Source organism: Trichechus manatus, unplaced genomic scaffold (assembly GCF_000243295.1).
Source record: "Trichechus manatus latirostris isolate Lorelei unplaced genomic scaffold, TriManLat1.0 scaffold00077, whole genome shotgun sequence".
NCBI classification, from domain to species: domain Eukaryota; kingdom Metazoa; phylum Chordata; class Mammalia; order Sirenia; family Trichechidae; genus Trichechus; species Trichechus manatus.
Genome location: NW_004444013.1, coordinates 11,880,056 through 11,895,331, shown reverse-complemented (window position 1 = coordinate 11,895,331; position 15,276 = coordinate 11,880,056). Strand labels below are relative to the sequence as shown.

The 15,276-nt window shown below is 45.5% G+C and overlaps 1 protein-coding gene across 3 annotated transcripts in view; it reads left to right on the top strand.

The window, feature by feature from the left end:
- The window catches only part of DAGLB (diacylglycerol lipase beta), a 30,521-nt gene extending 15,601 nt beyond the window's left edge, over nucleotides 1–14,920 (top strand). For all 3 annotated transcript variants that reach the window (XM_023735353.1, XM_004380866.3, XM_023735354.1), the window contains 9 exons: nucleotides 1,149–1,275; nucleotides 3,424–3,507; nucleotides 4,874–4,951; nucleotides 7,184–7,264; nucleotides 7,360–7,487; nucleotides 10,120–10,188; nucleotides 10,287–10,359; nucleotides 11,610–11,860; nucleotides 12,001–14,920. In XM_023735353.1, coding sequence (XP_023591121.1) covers nucleotides 1,149–1,275; nucleotides 3,424–3,507; nucleotides 4,874–4,951; nucleotides 7,184–7,264; nucleotides 7,360–7,487; nucleotides 10,120–10,188; nucleotides 10,287–10,359; nucleotides 11,610–11,860; nucleotides 12,001–12,196 — 1,087 coding nt within the window. In that variant the 3' untranslated portion in view covers nucleotides 12,197–14,920. The remainder of the gene's footprint in view (nucleotides 1–1,148; nucleotides 1,276–3,423; nucleotides 3,508–4,873; nucleotides 4,952–7,183; nucleotides 7,265–7,359; nucleotides 7,488–10,119; nucleotides 10,189–10,286; nucleotides 10,360–11,609; nucleotides 11,861–12,000) is intronic.
- Nucleotides 14,921–15,276: the final 356 nt, after the last annotated feature.

Sequence of the window (15,276 nt, the reverse complement as noted above, 5' to 3'; positions counted from 1 at the left end):
AGGATTCTGTTCCTCTTCAAACTTTCATCCAATAGCATCCGTTGATGATTCTTATCTAAATCAATTATTACTAGGATGGTTGCAAAGTGGTGATTTTTCTAAATTCATCATTTTTTGTACATTAGTTAGCATTCTACTTTAAAGAAGAGTTTTTTCTTCCCTACTATTTATTATCAGTATGGGTTCATAGCCTCTGATTTTATTCAATGGGTTATAATTCATTACTGTTCATTTTGTAGTAAGTATATTCATTTGATGCCCTTCATGCTGGCTGCTGTATCCTTTTGATATGTCCCTGTTGCTTTTTGAGCACTTCCTTATTTTTTGACATAACAAGATATTACAGGCTTATCTTGTACTTTCCCTGGAATAATTTCTTCAAGGCACACTCTTCTTCTAGTGTAGAGAATGGTATTTAGAAACCAGACTCTGAGTGGTAGGTGTGCCCATGCTTCTGGGCCTTTTTAGTGGACAGAGTTGGAGAGAAGTAGCAATTTCTTGTGATTCAAATCAATACGTATTTATTTTAAAAGTCACGAATTTATACTGATGTCTTTTAATTCCAGTCCAGTGTCACAGAGTCTTTCCTTGCTTTTCCCATACTGTGTCTGTCTCTGTGTCCTTCCACAGAGAGAACCCTGGCACTCCACAACAGCCCTCAGTACTCCCAAAATGGTTTCAGAACTGTTATACCCCATACTGCTACCAAAACCACATTGACTTCATAGTGTGTGAGATTTGTTTGCCGTTCTTTTTGTTTTCAGACATTGAGTACTGTGTTCAGAACTTACTGGGATTAGTTCTTTATGTTATTTGTGTCTCCTTCAGTGTGGTTTTGATATTAATTTGAAATAGTTTGATTCATTTGTGTCTCTTGGCATTCACTTCTAAGGTCTCACCCATCCTTGTTGATTAAATTTATTTTTTGAACGTGTAAAACATTAACATGACTCTAGGAGCAAAACTCTTGTAAAAGGTACACATCGAAAAATCTTTTATCTTTTAAAGGCCACTATGTGTTAGCCAGACTCAGTCGTGAACATTGTAAACTCTAATCCTCATGTTTGCTGGGGAAACGTGACAGTGAGGATGATGTTTCTTCGTAGAGAGCTCAGATTGGTACAGTAACACTTTTGCCCTTTTTTTAGTTGCAGAAGCAGAACAACTGAGTATGAGTTGGTTGGAGGTGATCAGCTCAACTGTCATTTTGGCTCTATCCTGCAGACAACGGGGCTGCAGTACAGGGACTTCATCCACATAAGCTTCCATGACAAGGTACCTGAGAGGCAACGTTTTCAGTACTTTTCCCATTGTGTTTAGAATCAGACAGTGGTTTTCCTTTTGGATCCTGGGAGTCCTTTGAGATTCTCGTGGAAGTTGTGAATTGTTTCCCCAGAAAAGTGTGTTTAAACACACATACACAAACACACCCCAAGTTTTACATATGACTTTAGGGGTTCTCAGATCCCTTTGAATCCTGTCCGTGTCCATGGATCCAGGTTGACCCAGGTTTAATATAAGATAGAGCAAAACTGATAGAACAAAACTATGTTTCTCACACAAGCCCATCTTTTATGGTTGAACAATGAGTAGCATTTGGTATTAATCCCACACAGGTTTCTGGGGTTCAGTCACCTTGTTCCTGGGTCTGAGTTCCATCAATGGGAGCACAGTGGTTTGTACAGTTGGTAGGTGTGAGAATCACCTGGAGAACTTGGTGAAACTACAGGAGCTAGGCCCCATCCTATGTCAAGCCTCAGTGGCGCATCTTAGCTCTCCAGGTGTTTCTCAATTTGAGCGCTATTGATGTATAGCCATTCTCAACCTTTTCTGCCTAATAGAATCACATAGAGGTGCTTCTAGAACTCTGGAAGCCCAGGCCACAGCCCCGGTCAACTCAGAATCTCTGGAGATGGGACCCAGGCTTAGAATTTTAAGCTCTCGGGTGATTCCAGGGTGCAGACAATGGAGAACCCTAATGCACTGCTCTCTAGCCATTGGCTCCTAAACAACTGCGTTTAGAATCACCTGGAGAGCTTTCAACAATCCTGATGCCGAGGCCACACCAGACCAGCGCAGGCAGAATATCTGGGCCGAGAGCACTGGCTCAGGATTCTCTCAGTGTCCTCAGTTTAGGGGCCACCAACAACCTCTGCATTGCCCTTTACTGAGTGGTGATGGAAGAAAGACCTGATATGTCTAAAGAGAATTTTTCACAAAGTTTCTGTCTGTTCTGTGAGTGCCTTCAAGGAGTCCACACACAATTTAATCGTGTGAGAATTTCCCTGGTAGAAGCAGAGAAAATGCAATCAGCAGTCTTTTCTGCTTGCTCCAGATAGGTGACTTTCACCATAAAAAGGGGCCATCATCCTCATAAATTGCTACCATTTATCGATTGCCGACCACAAGCCAGACGTTTTCTCCTCTGAGTCTGCACACCAGCCTTGAGGGTTCGTGATCTCGTATCCTCTTCAAAGATGAAGAGACGGAGAGGACTGGGGACATGTGCTTGAGGGCCGAGTTCCCAGGCGGGTCAGCCCAATTCCAGCACCCTTGTAGTGATCTCTCAGGACTCTGACTCTGAAGGCATGAGCCTGCAATTACAGATCTTAGCTGGCTGGTTCTAAACAATAGTGGATGCTTATACAAGACCAAAACCTTTGTACCTCAACTTGTCACCAGTTGCCATCGAGTCGATTCCCACTCCTGGCGACCCCACGTGTGTCACAGTGGAACTGTGCTCCATAGGGTTTTCAGAGGCTGACTTTTTGGAAGTAGATTGCCAGGACTGTCTTCGAGGTGCCTTTGGGTAGACTTGAACATCCAGCCTTTCAATTGGCAGCCGAATGCATTATCGCTTCCCCTCCCGCCCAGGTCTGCACCCCCTACTTAGACTTATACAAAGTAGGTAACTCTGGAAGGGTTCTGACTGGTGAGACCTTGTGCTTGATGAGACTGGTCCCGCCCTAGTAGGTAGCAGGCTGGTGGTGACTGAAGAGGGTCTCTGGTGAACAAACAGCACCTGCTAGTCCTTGGCTGGAGGGGTGGCGTGTAGTTGATAACCACAGAACTCAGTGTATCCATTGTCTCCCTGGTGATGCTGGGGACAAAAACGAGGTAACGTTAGATCTTCTTCCCTCTACGACAACATAGTAGAGGTCGGAGGAAAGCTAAGAGCAAGAATAAGAGGTGCTTTTGCAGATGACGGCATGTTTTCATTTATAGAGTATTAAACTCATCCTACTCTATAATGAGGCTGAGAAGAGAGAGAGGTTCGTGTGCCCTTCTTTCTGTGTTACAGGTCTCAGGTTTTCGTGGCAGCAGTAAGCTGCTATATCATCAGAGATCCTGGAACGGGCTCGTTCATATCACTAGGTGCATGTTTTCATATTTAGGCCTCATGCCTGTCTCTCTGCCCCTCAGGTGTATGAGCTTCCCTTTCTAGTGGCTCTGGATCACAGGAAAGAGTCTGTTGTGGTTGCTGTGAGAGGAACCATGTCCCTCCAGGTAATGGGCCTGCCTGCCGTGTTACACCTTGAGGCGGGGGTGGGCGCCAAGAGGTCCTGTGCCGGCACCAAGAAGAACCGTTGTTAAGTGACAGCATTAGACACAAGGAAACGGGACTTACTGGGGATATGAAACGGGGAAGTGAATCTGCACTGTGAAATATTCCCTTTGTGAAAAAATGGACGAGGTTGTTCCTTTTAATGGGGAGACATCAGACTCGGATGGCAGTAGGTCTGGCTCCCAGCAGAGGAGTTCCTAGAGGGACACCTGCTTGCCTCCCTTCCCACCTGACTTCCCTTGGCGTGCCTGGCCAGCCCTGACTTGGGTGACCCTACCCTCCAGTTTTCTGTACCCAAAGCCCCACAGCCAGATGGGACAGAAGTCCGGTGTTGCTGGCCAGAATCACACAACTGTCTTATCTACTCCACCCTGTTCCTGCCCTGGTCCACACCGGGCCTGGTGCGCCTGCTGGGGGACTCCGTCGTTTACCCCGCGAGTCCCCGTGTGCCTGCTCCCCTCAGGGTCCAGTGAAAACCGCCATTTATTGATCCCCAGACCCAGCGATCCCTCTGCCTTCCTCATACCAGATTCCTCTGCCCCTAAGGCACTTTCTTCCTTTTGAAACCTCCTGTCCATCTCTGTGTTGCTCTTTTTGGTTTCTTCTTGGTCGTTCCTCAGTCTCATTTCCTGGTTCTTATTTCTCTGCTGACCCAGAAATGCAAGGAGACTCAGACTCTGTCCTTTCCCAGACCTACCTGGGCCCTGTCTCTAGTCCTATCACCCCAGTCTGTCCTTTATACCGTCCAGAACGCTCTTGCTAAAACATGGGTCAGGTCGTAGCACTCCTCAGAAACCACTGGCAACTTCCCACACTTTTAGTCTGAAGTTCAGGTTCTGTGTCACAGCTTTGTTGGTGCGCGTGGCCTGGCCCCAGCAGCCCCCCAGCTCCTGCTCCACCCACCAGTGCTCACCCTCGTCCTCCGGTCTAATGCGCCTCATACTCTCTTAGATTTCTATTGGCCGTTGACTGAGCCCCTTGAGGACAGGAACATACTTTGCTCAGAGCCCTGGCACGAGCTTTGGGCTTCACGGACACTTAGAAAGCGTGTGTAGTGAGGGACGTCCGGGGGTCTCCCCTACAGTTCAAGCCTGGCCCAGAGCTGGCTGTGCACCGGGTGCTTCGTTGCCAGCTTCTCTCCCAAGTCCAGGTGTCACTCTGCTGTCTGACTAGGGAGACTCACCCCCTGCTGATCCCAGGAGGGGGTGTTGTGGGGACAGGGACTCCCCATCAGCTTGGATGGCGACAACCACCCACCACCCTGAACTCCTGAGTGATGGGCTCTCCCCTTACTGTGTTCTGTTATAGGACATCCTCACCGATCTGTCTGCAGAGAGCGAGACCCTGGACTTAGGCTGCGAGTTACAGGACTGTGTGGCGCACAAGGTAGAGGCCCCGGGGTTGTGGTCTGGAGTGTTCCATGAAGGGGAAACTCCGAGGGGCCAGGAGTTTCCAACTCTGGATCTCTCCCATTAATGCCACCACATCCCAGATACTCATGCATGCCAAGTGCTGGCTGAATGCGGGCTTTTATTCTTCATTGCTAATTCTTACAGCAGCCCCACGGGGTCTTTTAGAGAAAGTTACTGAGGTTCAGGGAGATTAACTTGCTTTAGTCCACATAGGAAATAAATGTCAGACTGAATATTTGAGCCCAGATCTGTGGCTCAGAGCGCATGCTTTTTTCCCTCTCAATTAAAGTAATACGTTCTCACGGTGAAAAAAAAAATTTGGTACAATACAAAGCAGTATACAGTGAACAATGAGTCTGTGTCATGTCCCTCCACCCCCCACCTCTCCTGAGAGGCGGACGCTGTGAGCTGTTCCTGCATTCACGCCATAAGTTCTCTGTGCAGATATAGCAACACCCGGGGGCTTGGTTTCACTCTTACTGCGCTGTGCATGTGGACTCTGGGCGGGGATCTGTCAGCGCCTCCAGAGGAACGGAAAGCTGCCTGCCCAGAGCAGTTTTCAGCATGTAGGGGAGAGTCTGGCATGTGTCCCTCCCAAAAATTCACAGAGGTCACTTCTGAGGAGAAGCTTCAGGAAGTAAGAGGTGGGGGCCAGGACTTTTACTTTTCTTTATACACTTCTTGTGTTGTGTTTTTTAAACCAAAACATGTACTACTTCTGTAGTAATTATTTTTTAAATAAAATGCTTAATTTAAAAAAAAAAAAAGTGTTTCGGAAAGAGGGCAGCTGCAGGTGTGGGAACGCGTGTCCTGCCTTGATGCTTCTCAAGAACTAGCAAAAAATGTAGGCATTTTTTTTCTGCTACCAATTAGAAGCTGGATAGTCCCCTAGGAAAGTATACTCTTTTTCTTTAGCCCTTAGCTGTCTTTTTGTGCCTTGATTCACAAAAAACTCCAATTTAACTATTATTGGGTGCACATAGGTGAAGAAAAACAAAGGAAATAATTAAACCGTGGTCTTGTTGATGTCAGGTTGTCACGGGGCACAGCACCCAGCCGGCCACAGTGGTCCTCAGTGTCCACCATGTGTGGTCTTGGCTGCAGTTCTGGTCTCGCAGGTGTTTGCCACAGGTAAAGGCTTCATGGAGCCATGAGCTGAGGGCTCTTCACCGGGCCTCCCCCAAGCACTGGGTATTCACAGTTGCAGGGACTGCTGTCGCCTGCGCCTGGAAGGCAGCTGCCTGAGGCCAAGGCCATGATCTGTTCTCCACTCTTGGGCGGGGGGGTTGGCGCCAATGCTGCCCACAGAATCGGAGTCCAAACCTGTGCAGCTGAAAATCATCTTGGCATTTCATGTGTTTAACGCCTGTGCCAGGGGGCTCACTGGCAGCGGCTGTGGCCTATGTTGTGTTCAGCTCTGAGCATGCCACGTCGGAGGTGCCTAATTGGAGGAGAGTAGAAAGGAAGCTGTGGCTTGTCAAGAAGTGCCGCCAGAATGTACACAGAATGTTGAAGCTTTCCTTTTGGCTTCTCTCGTATACCGCCGGGTTCAGCATTCCTTTTGCAGAAAGACAGACTTACTGAATCTTAGGGATTTGCAGTGGCTTTAGAGGTTATCCAGAACTGCCCCTCATCTGACAAAAAGTCTCGTCTGCCTCTTCTTGTTAGAATAGACACTGCAATAGGATGAGGACCGGGTCTGTCTTGCAGGGCCCCACATTTTTTAAATTAAGCCAAAATCTGACCTCTGCAAAACTGATGTCTGATGGTCATAGTTTTGCCTTTGCAGGAACAGGAGATGCTTAGTCAGTGTCATTGATTTAGAACTTTATGTTTTAAAGTCACTTAAAAAGACCAGGCATTTATGACTCAACTCTGATCAACCATGGGGACTTGGCTAAAGTGAAGTATAGTATAAACATACAACAACATATGTGCAACTGCAGAAAAAAGCCCCATGATATAACTGTTCTTGATGTCATCCTTTCATTTATTCAAATCTTTACCGAGCTCCTGCTTCATACCACATTCTGTCCAAGGTGCCAGGGACACAGCAGTGACCAGACTCCACATGGCTGTCAGTCCCATGACGCTGATATTTGAGAATCACAAATAAGTATATATACATATAACCCTGTCTTCTGAGTCGGGGTTGAACCTGCCTTGTGTGAGGACTAATAGCCACCTTCTTTGTCTGTGTGTTCAGGGAATTTCTCAAGCTGCCAGATACGTTTACCGACGACTCATCAACGATGGCATTTTGAGCCAGGCATTCAGCGTTGCTCCTGTGAGACTTTATTTACTCTTATTTTAGTTTGTTTTGTTTTCTCTGTCATCAGCTGTTTCTTATTTTCAGCCTCTCCCCTCTGCTCTGTCCTCTAGGAGTACCGGCTTGTCCTCGTGGGTCACAGCCTGGGGGCCGGCGCTGCAGCCCTGCTGGCCCTCATGCTCAAGAACACGTACCCACACGTCAGATGCTACGCCTTTTCCCCTCCCCGGGGGCTGCTGAGGTAACTTTGTTTTCATGCATGGAACAAGGTGCCATATGGTCAGGGCTCATCTTTGATTTGTCACTGGGTTATCATTTCATCTTCGTCAGGAGAAGTTGGTGTTTTGATGCACTGTTGTAGAAGGAAGTGACTGGCCTTTCTTAGATCGCTCTGACCATAGCTTTGATTTCCTAAATGATATGGTTCTAAGATTTATTTTTTTTAGGAGTTCAAAAGTACATTTTTCTTTTTTGATTCAGCGTACTTAATCCAGGACTGTTCTATATAAACTTTTGCCCTGATTCTAGAAGTAATTTGTGCCCATCACGGACAATTTGGGACAAGTGTAGAGACCCAAACAAGTGCTCATGTTGGATTTGGTGGGTTAGTCTCTTAGCTCTGTTTTAATGTATAGATTTTCCCTCTCCTCCTCCATTTTTCTGTATGTGTTGAAGAAGCCAGGCCGTTTGTTCTGGAGAACATGCCGCATTCTGCACTTTGCCTATTATATACTCATAGTATCATTTAATGTGTTTCTCTGTCCATTCCCTCGGTTATTTGTGTTTCCTAGAAAATGGCAGTTCTGTCTGTGATTTGATCAGATTCAGGTTGGCTTTTTGGGCCGCTGTGGGTCAGGGTGTATAATTCCTCCTGCATCTCATCAGGGCACTTGTTGCCTGGTTGTCTCTGAGATGTTGGTAGCTGATGATCATTACTTAGATACATTGTTTTATCAGGAGTTGCAAAAGGGTGATATTCTCTTTCTCCCATTCCTTCTGCACTTACCAACTGAAGAACTTTTAAAAAAGAAGTTTTCTTCATCAGTTATTGGTTACCCTGAGGTGTATAGCTCATACAGGAAGAGCAGGTTAAATACATAAGTGCTTGAATGTTTCCCTTTATTTACAAACAGTGTTCAGAATAATGAATTGGTATTCTAGCAGTCTCCAGAGGTGGATGTTAATTTTTTTTAACATCAGTTATCCTTTTGATGTTCAAATTGCCCCATCTTTGGTCAGTGGTTGTCCCATCAAAGTGGGCTTCTCCATCCTCTGGCCACAACCCCTTTTGTCTGATAGTTTTCTTGCTTTCTGGTACAATGAAGTGTTCTAGGCTCAAATTTTATTTCCTATTCTATATCTGGAATCAACCATTTCTCCAAGGAGTGTTGGTTCCTTTTATTGGAAAATGGTATTTAGAGACTATTGGGCACTAGTAAGGGTGCTTATTGCCTAGGGCTAGTCATGGAAAGCGCCAGGGAATACTTTTTTTTTATTCCAAAGAGAAAATATATCCTTAGTTTATATTGATACTTCCAATTTAAAGTAAAGATCAGGGTTTTTACTTAAAGTATTTAATAGTATACTTGTATTTACTGAAATTATTTTTTTTTCTTCTATGCTGGAAATGTTGGTACTTGTCAACATTAACCTCATTACTTATCTGCATTTCTCTATCAATCAGTCAACCATAGTTTCAGAATAGTAATACCAGTATTAAATCTAACAGTTGTTGTTGTATTAGTTGCCATCTTGTTGATTCTGACTTGTGGCGACCCCGTGTGTGCAGAGTAGAACTGCTCCATAGAGTTTTCAAGGCTGTGACCTCTCGGAAACAGATTGCCAGGCCTGTCTTCCAACCTGCCTTTGGGTGGATTCAAATTACCAACCTTCCAACTAGTAGTTGAGCATTTAACAGTTTGAGATTTCTTTGCAGTTTGCTTTGCTCTTAGGATATATTCCTATTAGGGATATACAGTCAAATTACTGATATTTTAAAGTCATTTATAATAATTCTGTTTGGTTAATACACTATGAGTTTCATATGGCTTTTGATTTTAGAGAGTGCTTTTGTTGTTTTGATTTAACTTTGTTTTAGAATCACGTAAAACATTAACATGGTTCCAAAGACAATTCAAAAGGTACATTGAGAGACATCTAGTTTCCATTCCTGTTCTCTCAGTAATGTCCTTTCTCCACCCAGGGGTGGCTATTTCTATTGTTTTATTTTTTTATGTTTTATTATTCTTTCATATCTATATATATAATTTGTATACCTCTCCCTTTCTTAGGTAAAAGGTCGCATAGGATATATGCCGTTCTGCATCTTGTAACTTTAACAGTATATCCTGGCCATGACCCCACAGCAGTAGAGATCATCTTCGTTCCTTTTACAGTGCAAAGGACTCCTCACTGTGGGCTGAGCCATAGCTTATGACTTCACTGCATTTCTCTTGACGGTGGACATTTGGGGCGTTTGCAGTCTCTGCTAGTACAGACAGTGCTGCAGTAAATAGGCTTCTGCATGGCTTTTTTGTGCATCTTTGAGAGGGAGATTCCTGGAAGTAGGATTGCTGGGCCCAGGCTAAGTGCATGGCTCAGTCTGCCATCTTGACCTGGTTGGAGGCTTTAGCTGTGGACCATCTCAGCTGAATGTATGTTGTGGCTCTGGGAGAACAGGGCCATGAATTGCTCTACCTGAAGCCTCTCAGCTTTATTTCTCCTCACCTGTGGAGGACAGAGAACAGAGTGACTTGTAGGAAATACCAGCCTCTCACTTATCTGGCAAAAGGTCCTTAATTTCCCTCTTTGAAGCTCTTTGTGGGCAATATAATCATAAAGCTAACTTTTCTTTCCTTTTTCTGAAATTTCAGCAAATCCCTTTATGAATACTCCAAGAGCTTCATTGTGTCACTTGTCCTTGGGAAGGACGTGATCCCCAGGTGCGTCTGCTGGGTGACGGTCTGTGTGGTGGGCAGTTGAAAATACTGGGTCCACCGAAAGTACTGAGCCTCAGTCTCGCCTGACTTTTTCTAAACAGGCTAAGTGTGACCAATTTGGAAGATCTGAAGAAGAGAATCTTGCGAGTGATTGCTCACTGTAACAAGCCTAAGGTAACTTGGGTGTCCTTTGACGAGGGACTGCAGGAGCTGTGGCCTCCGTGTGTATACAGCGGAAGGGAATTTTCCTTGTTCATAGCCTCAGAGCCAGGGCAGCTTATGCTGTTGCTTCATTACTCCTTCCACCCTCTGTACAGATTTTTGTCTAGTGTTCTACAGATGATGCCTAAGAAGGGGATGTGGCTAAAACAAGTACATGAAGTACCCCAATTAGATTTGCTTCCTGTTAGACTTCTTCGTCCTGTCTTGTGTCGTACAGTATTCTCATGTCTTCGGGTATATTGTCCCAAAGCATAGAAAACAAGGCTGCCAAATATAGGTTTAGAGGTTCTGCTATCTCCATACTGAGGAGTATTATGCAGTCACTAAAAATGTTGACATATATTTCATGATGTATTGAAAAGCTTAAAAAAAATAAAGACAAGCTTAAAAATGATTCTTAGAGGTATGATCCAAGGTGGGGGAAGGAAACAAAGGGATGTGTATGAGTTTTGACAAAAATTTGAAAAAATATACACAAAATGTGGTCTTATTGGCTAATGGAATTAGAGGTGATTTTCAGTTCTTCAACCCCTTTTTGTTTTCTGAAATTTTGAGGGTTTGTTGCTAATTACATACACACACACACACACACACACACACACACAAATTCAAATAAAGTTTCTCCTATCAATTACAAAAACATTATAATTAATATCTAATGTCTTTACGGGAAGGGTCAAACTGCTTTGCAGCATTGCCTGAAAAGAGTTAAGGGTACTTTTTCCTCAAAAACCTGCATACTTTGGTTTTTAAATATTGCTACAAGTGGGATAGAGTCCCTGGGTGATGCAAACGGTTCACACGTTTGGCTGCTAACTAACCAAAAGGTTGGAGGTTCGAGTCCACCCAGAGATGCCCAGTCTACTTCCAAAAAATCAGCCATTGAAAACTCTGTGGAGCAGTTCAACTGTGACACACATGGGGTTGCCATGAGTCAGAACTGACTCAGTGGCCACTGATCACTGGTTACGAGTGTGATGGCTTCATTGTCAGGAAACAGCAAAGTTTGGGCCCTTTCAGCCACACCCTCACCACGCTGGTGATTTAAGGTGTGCCCAGGCACCCAAGGCATCAGTGACTGCTGCCGTCTGGCTCTGGCTCCCTCAGTGTGACAGGGAGTAGCCCCCTCAGGGCATGCTGGTGGTGACAGTGAGAGCCTTTCAGAGTAACAATCCTTCTGCCTCTTTGGGTTTCACCCACAGTATAAGATCTTGCTGCATGGGTGCTGGTATGAGCTGTTTGGAGGGGACCCTGATAACTTTCCGACGGAGCTGGATGGGGTCAACCAGGAGAACCTGACACAACCTCTCCTCGGGGAGCAGAGCCTGCTGACGCACTCGTCCCCAGCCTACAACGGCTCTGATGACTCCCCACTGCATTCCCCGTCCAAATACCCCGCTCTGTACCCTCCCGGCAGGATCATCCACTTGGAGGAAAAGGGCCCTTCAGGCAGGTGAGTGCTGACGCCCCCTGACAGATTTGGGGTCCGACGTGGCTCCATCTACTCCACACCAGCCCAGAACTCAAGACTTGAAAGAAAACACACGAGGCAGTGAGGCTTTGTTCAATGACTTTTAACCTTTGATCTTCCAGGCTTTGCTGTTCTGCTGCTCAGTACAGTGCCAGGTGGTCGCACGAATCAGAATTTAGCAGGATCCTCATAGGCCCCAAGATGCTGACAGACCACATGCCAGACATCCTGATGCGAGCCCTGGACCACTTGGTCTCGGACAGAGCAGCCTGCGTTTCCTGCCCAGCACAGGGAGCCTCCCACATGGACATGGTGTAGCCCCAGCTTCTGGGAGTTCCTGCAGGAACATGGCCCCTTGCTTTTGTTCTTACACTGGCTTAATATCCAGGTGATTTCCTATTATGCCAGTACATTGGATTTTCATCAGTAGGAACTGAAGAGTTACTAAATTCAATGGTTTTCTAAATGACTGGGTAACTTTCAGGAAATCATTTGGAACATAGTACAATCTGGAGCCAGGGGAGAGGCTTGAGGTGATGGGACTCCACAGCCTGAGGACAAACGTGCAGAAAGCTTCAGAAGCCCTTCCCATTGGCCTGCCAGTCCCGGCCCTCAGGAGGGTGGGAAGCCAACAGCCAGTTTTAAGGTCCTGACTGGGCTTGTGGGACTCCACCCCTTAGGTAACCCCTTCACTGACTGGGCTCATCCTGAGACTATTGAGGAATCTGAAGTTGGCTTACGGGTGTGCCGTTTTCTGGGCTACACAAACAACTGCTCCTAGTTGTGAGAATAGCGAAGCAGCCAGATTGCCTTCAGAGAGCTGTTTTCTTCTGGATGGCGTCAAGGGTTAGCCCTGAGCTCTGACTGGGGATCATCTCACAGCCTCAAGACAAAGACCAGGTCGGGAAACCAGTGGCCACCCTCCCTAACCGGCACCTTCTGGCCCTCAGCACTGGTCCTTGTTTACACGCTTGTTTCATCAACAGTGAGGAGTGGGTGTGGCTTAGCTCTCACCTAATGTTCTGGCTCTTTGAGGTTGGCCAGTGGATCCAGAGGGAGTTAAATAAAGCACTTACTCGTGTCACCCAAGTCTGCCTGTTCAGTGATGTGTTCTTCACTGAATGTTTCTAGGAAGGTCTATTTATTGGGTAGTTTTACAGCAGTCTTGTTTGAGATGTTTCTGTGTTCCGTAAACGAAGTCTTAAGTTGTCCTGGAGTTCTGGCCAGACTGCAGATTGTACAAGCATCTCATTTTATTCCCCCCTCCCCACGCCCTCCCGAGCTCCAATAAAATGACGGTAAAGGGATTTCTTTTAAAAGCATAAACCCACAAGGATGGGGAAAAGGAGACAAGAACAATTACATTTTTGGAAGCTAGAAATCAGATGGCAGAATCCTAAGCAGGGAAGGAAAGCCAAGAACTAACCCAACTGACAGCACAGACCCCTGTGGCCCTGAAATGGGTGAGGTGGCTCACTTCAAAGTGGGGAGAACCTTGCCCCTCGTTTGCTTGTGGGGGAGGGAGACTGGGCACCAGCACAGTTACAAGGGGATCACGTTCCTGGACTCCTACCCATTTTTCAGGGAGGAGATTCTCCCAGGAAATCTGACCTCTAGAGAGACCTTCCTCAGGGCCTCTCAGCTGCCCCAGCCAGATCACCTCAGATCCATGCTTCTGAAAACCTGCACAGGACTGCGAGTTTCAGAGATACTTCTGTAATACACAATTGAAACAGCATGGCAGTGTCCAGTCGCTCTAAGTTTCCTTTCTAAACACACTTCCAAAGGCAGCTAACCTGGTACTCTGGGTAGTGCTGCGCTAGTGTAACCCACCCATGTGTCACTTCCAGTCTGCTTTTCAGGTTCTCAAACCATAAACAGGAGCCAAGGGTTGCCAGACACCTGAGGAAACAGACGATGCAGGGAGCTTCCAACTCTCTCAGCTATGCTTCGGAACACAGAGCATCGCAATCATGGAGGAAACCCAGGAGGCTCAAAAAGAGATTTTAGAGAGTAAAAAAGAGCATTGGAAATTAAAAACATGATAGATAAAAAGGAAAAGACAAACTGGGGAATGGAGAGGGTAAGAGACCATTCCAGGAGGTCTAACATCTGAATACTAGTAGTTCTAGGAAAAACAGACATGAGTTTCCAGATGGAAAGAACCTACCAAGTAGAGCCCAACAGATAAAGGTAAACCCTAGGATATGAGAGACAAAGGGAAAATTCCACAAGATTGATAAATAGGAAAAAGTACATCACAATGCCAGAGAAATGGCTATGGAAGACAATGGAAAAACTTCCTTGAAAAAATGTGAAGAAAAGTTTATAACCTACATTTTTAAACCCAGCCGAAACTATCAAGGTAGTATAAATTTTCACAGATGCAAAGGCTCAAAAGTACATCCCACACACCCTTTCGCGGGAAGCTCTGGAAGAATCTAATCAAGATGAAGTAAATAACAGGAAATCAGGGTGTAAGAAATAAAAGATCAACACACAACAGGTGAAGGCTAGCTGACTGACTTTAGGAAAATGGAAATTGATAAAATACGTAACGTAGCTGAACATCTTGACAGATTTAGACAGCAGACAAAACTAAGCAAATAAAGCATTAATTGCCTCAAAGGGAGCCAAAAGTTGTGGACGAAAGGAAAAGTTCTGTTACTATACAACTTAGTTATGAATAGCTTACACAGTAATAATGTAGATGCCATATACTTAGAGCCAGCCAAAACTCTTATATTGAGGGATGGGAAAGGGGGCTGTGTAAGTGGGAAAGAGAAAGCCCTTCTGTCTTCCGCAATGGGAAGATCAATGGTAATTGGTAAAGCTGAAAAATTCAACTAGCAACACAAGCATATAATTTAGATATGTGGAGGTAAATATCAAAAATTAGTTAAAAGAACTGAAAGTAGTTGCCTCTGGGAAAGGTGTGAAGGAGGGACTGCTGTTTTTCTAACAAACCTTGTATAACTATTTGATCTTTAAACCGTGTATTTATCTTTGATAAAATAAAAGACTAAAAAATGTGTCTTCAAAGCCGTAAGAAAGAATATTTAAGAAAACTGACTTTCACATTGTGAACTCTCTATAGTACGATTCCAGGCTCTAGAAAGGACCTTAAGGTCACATGGTTCTGCCTCCACCCTGTCAAGCTAGGCACTGATGCCTCCCCCCATCAGCATGACCAGCCCAGGCCTGTGGCCCAGGACGTACACTCGCATGGACGCCACACGTTCACACATATATCCTAACTGCTAGCTGTCTCCATGTGAACATCTCACCATCGCTCATGGGTCCACAACCTCCCAGCCCCACCCCCACCCCCACCCCCACTAACCATTGATGCACCTATGTTCTCCCTGTGAAAAGGAATTTCTCCAACGACCCAGGGC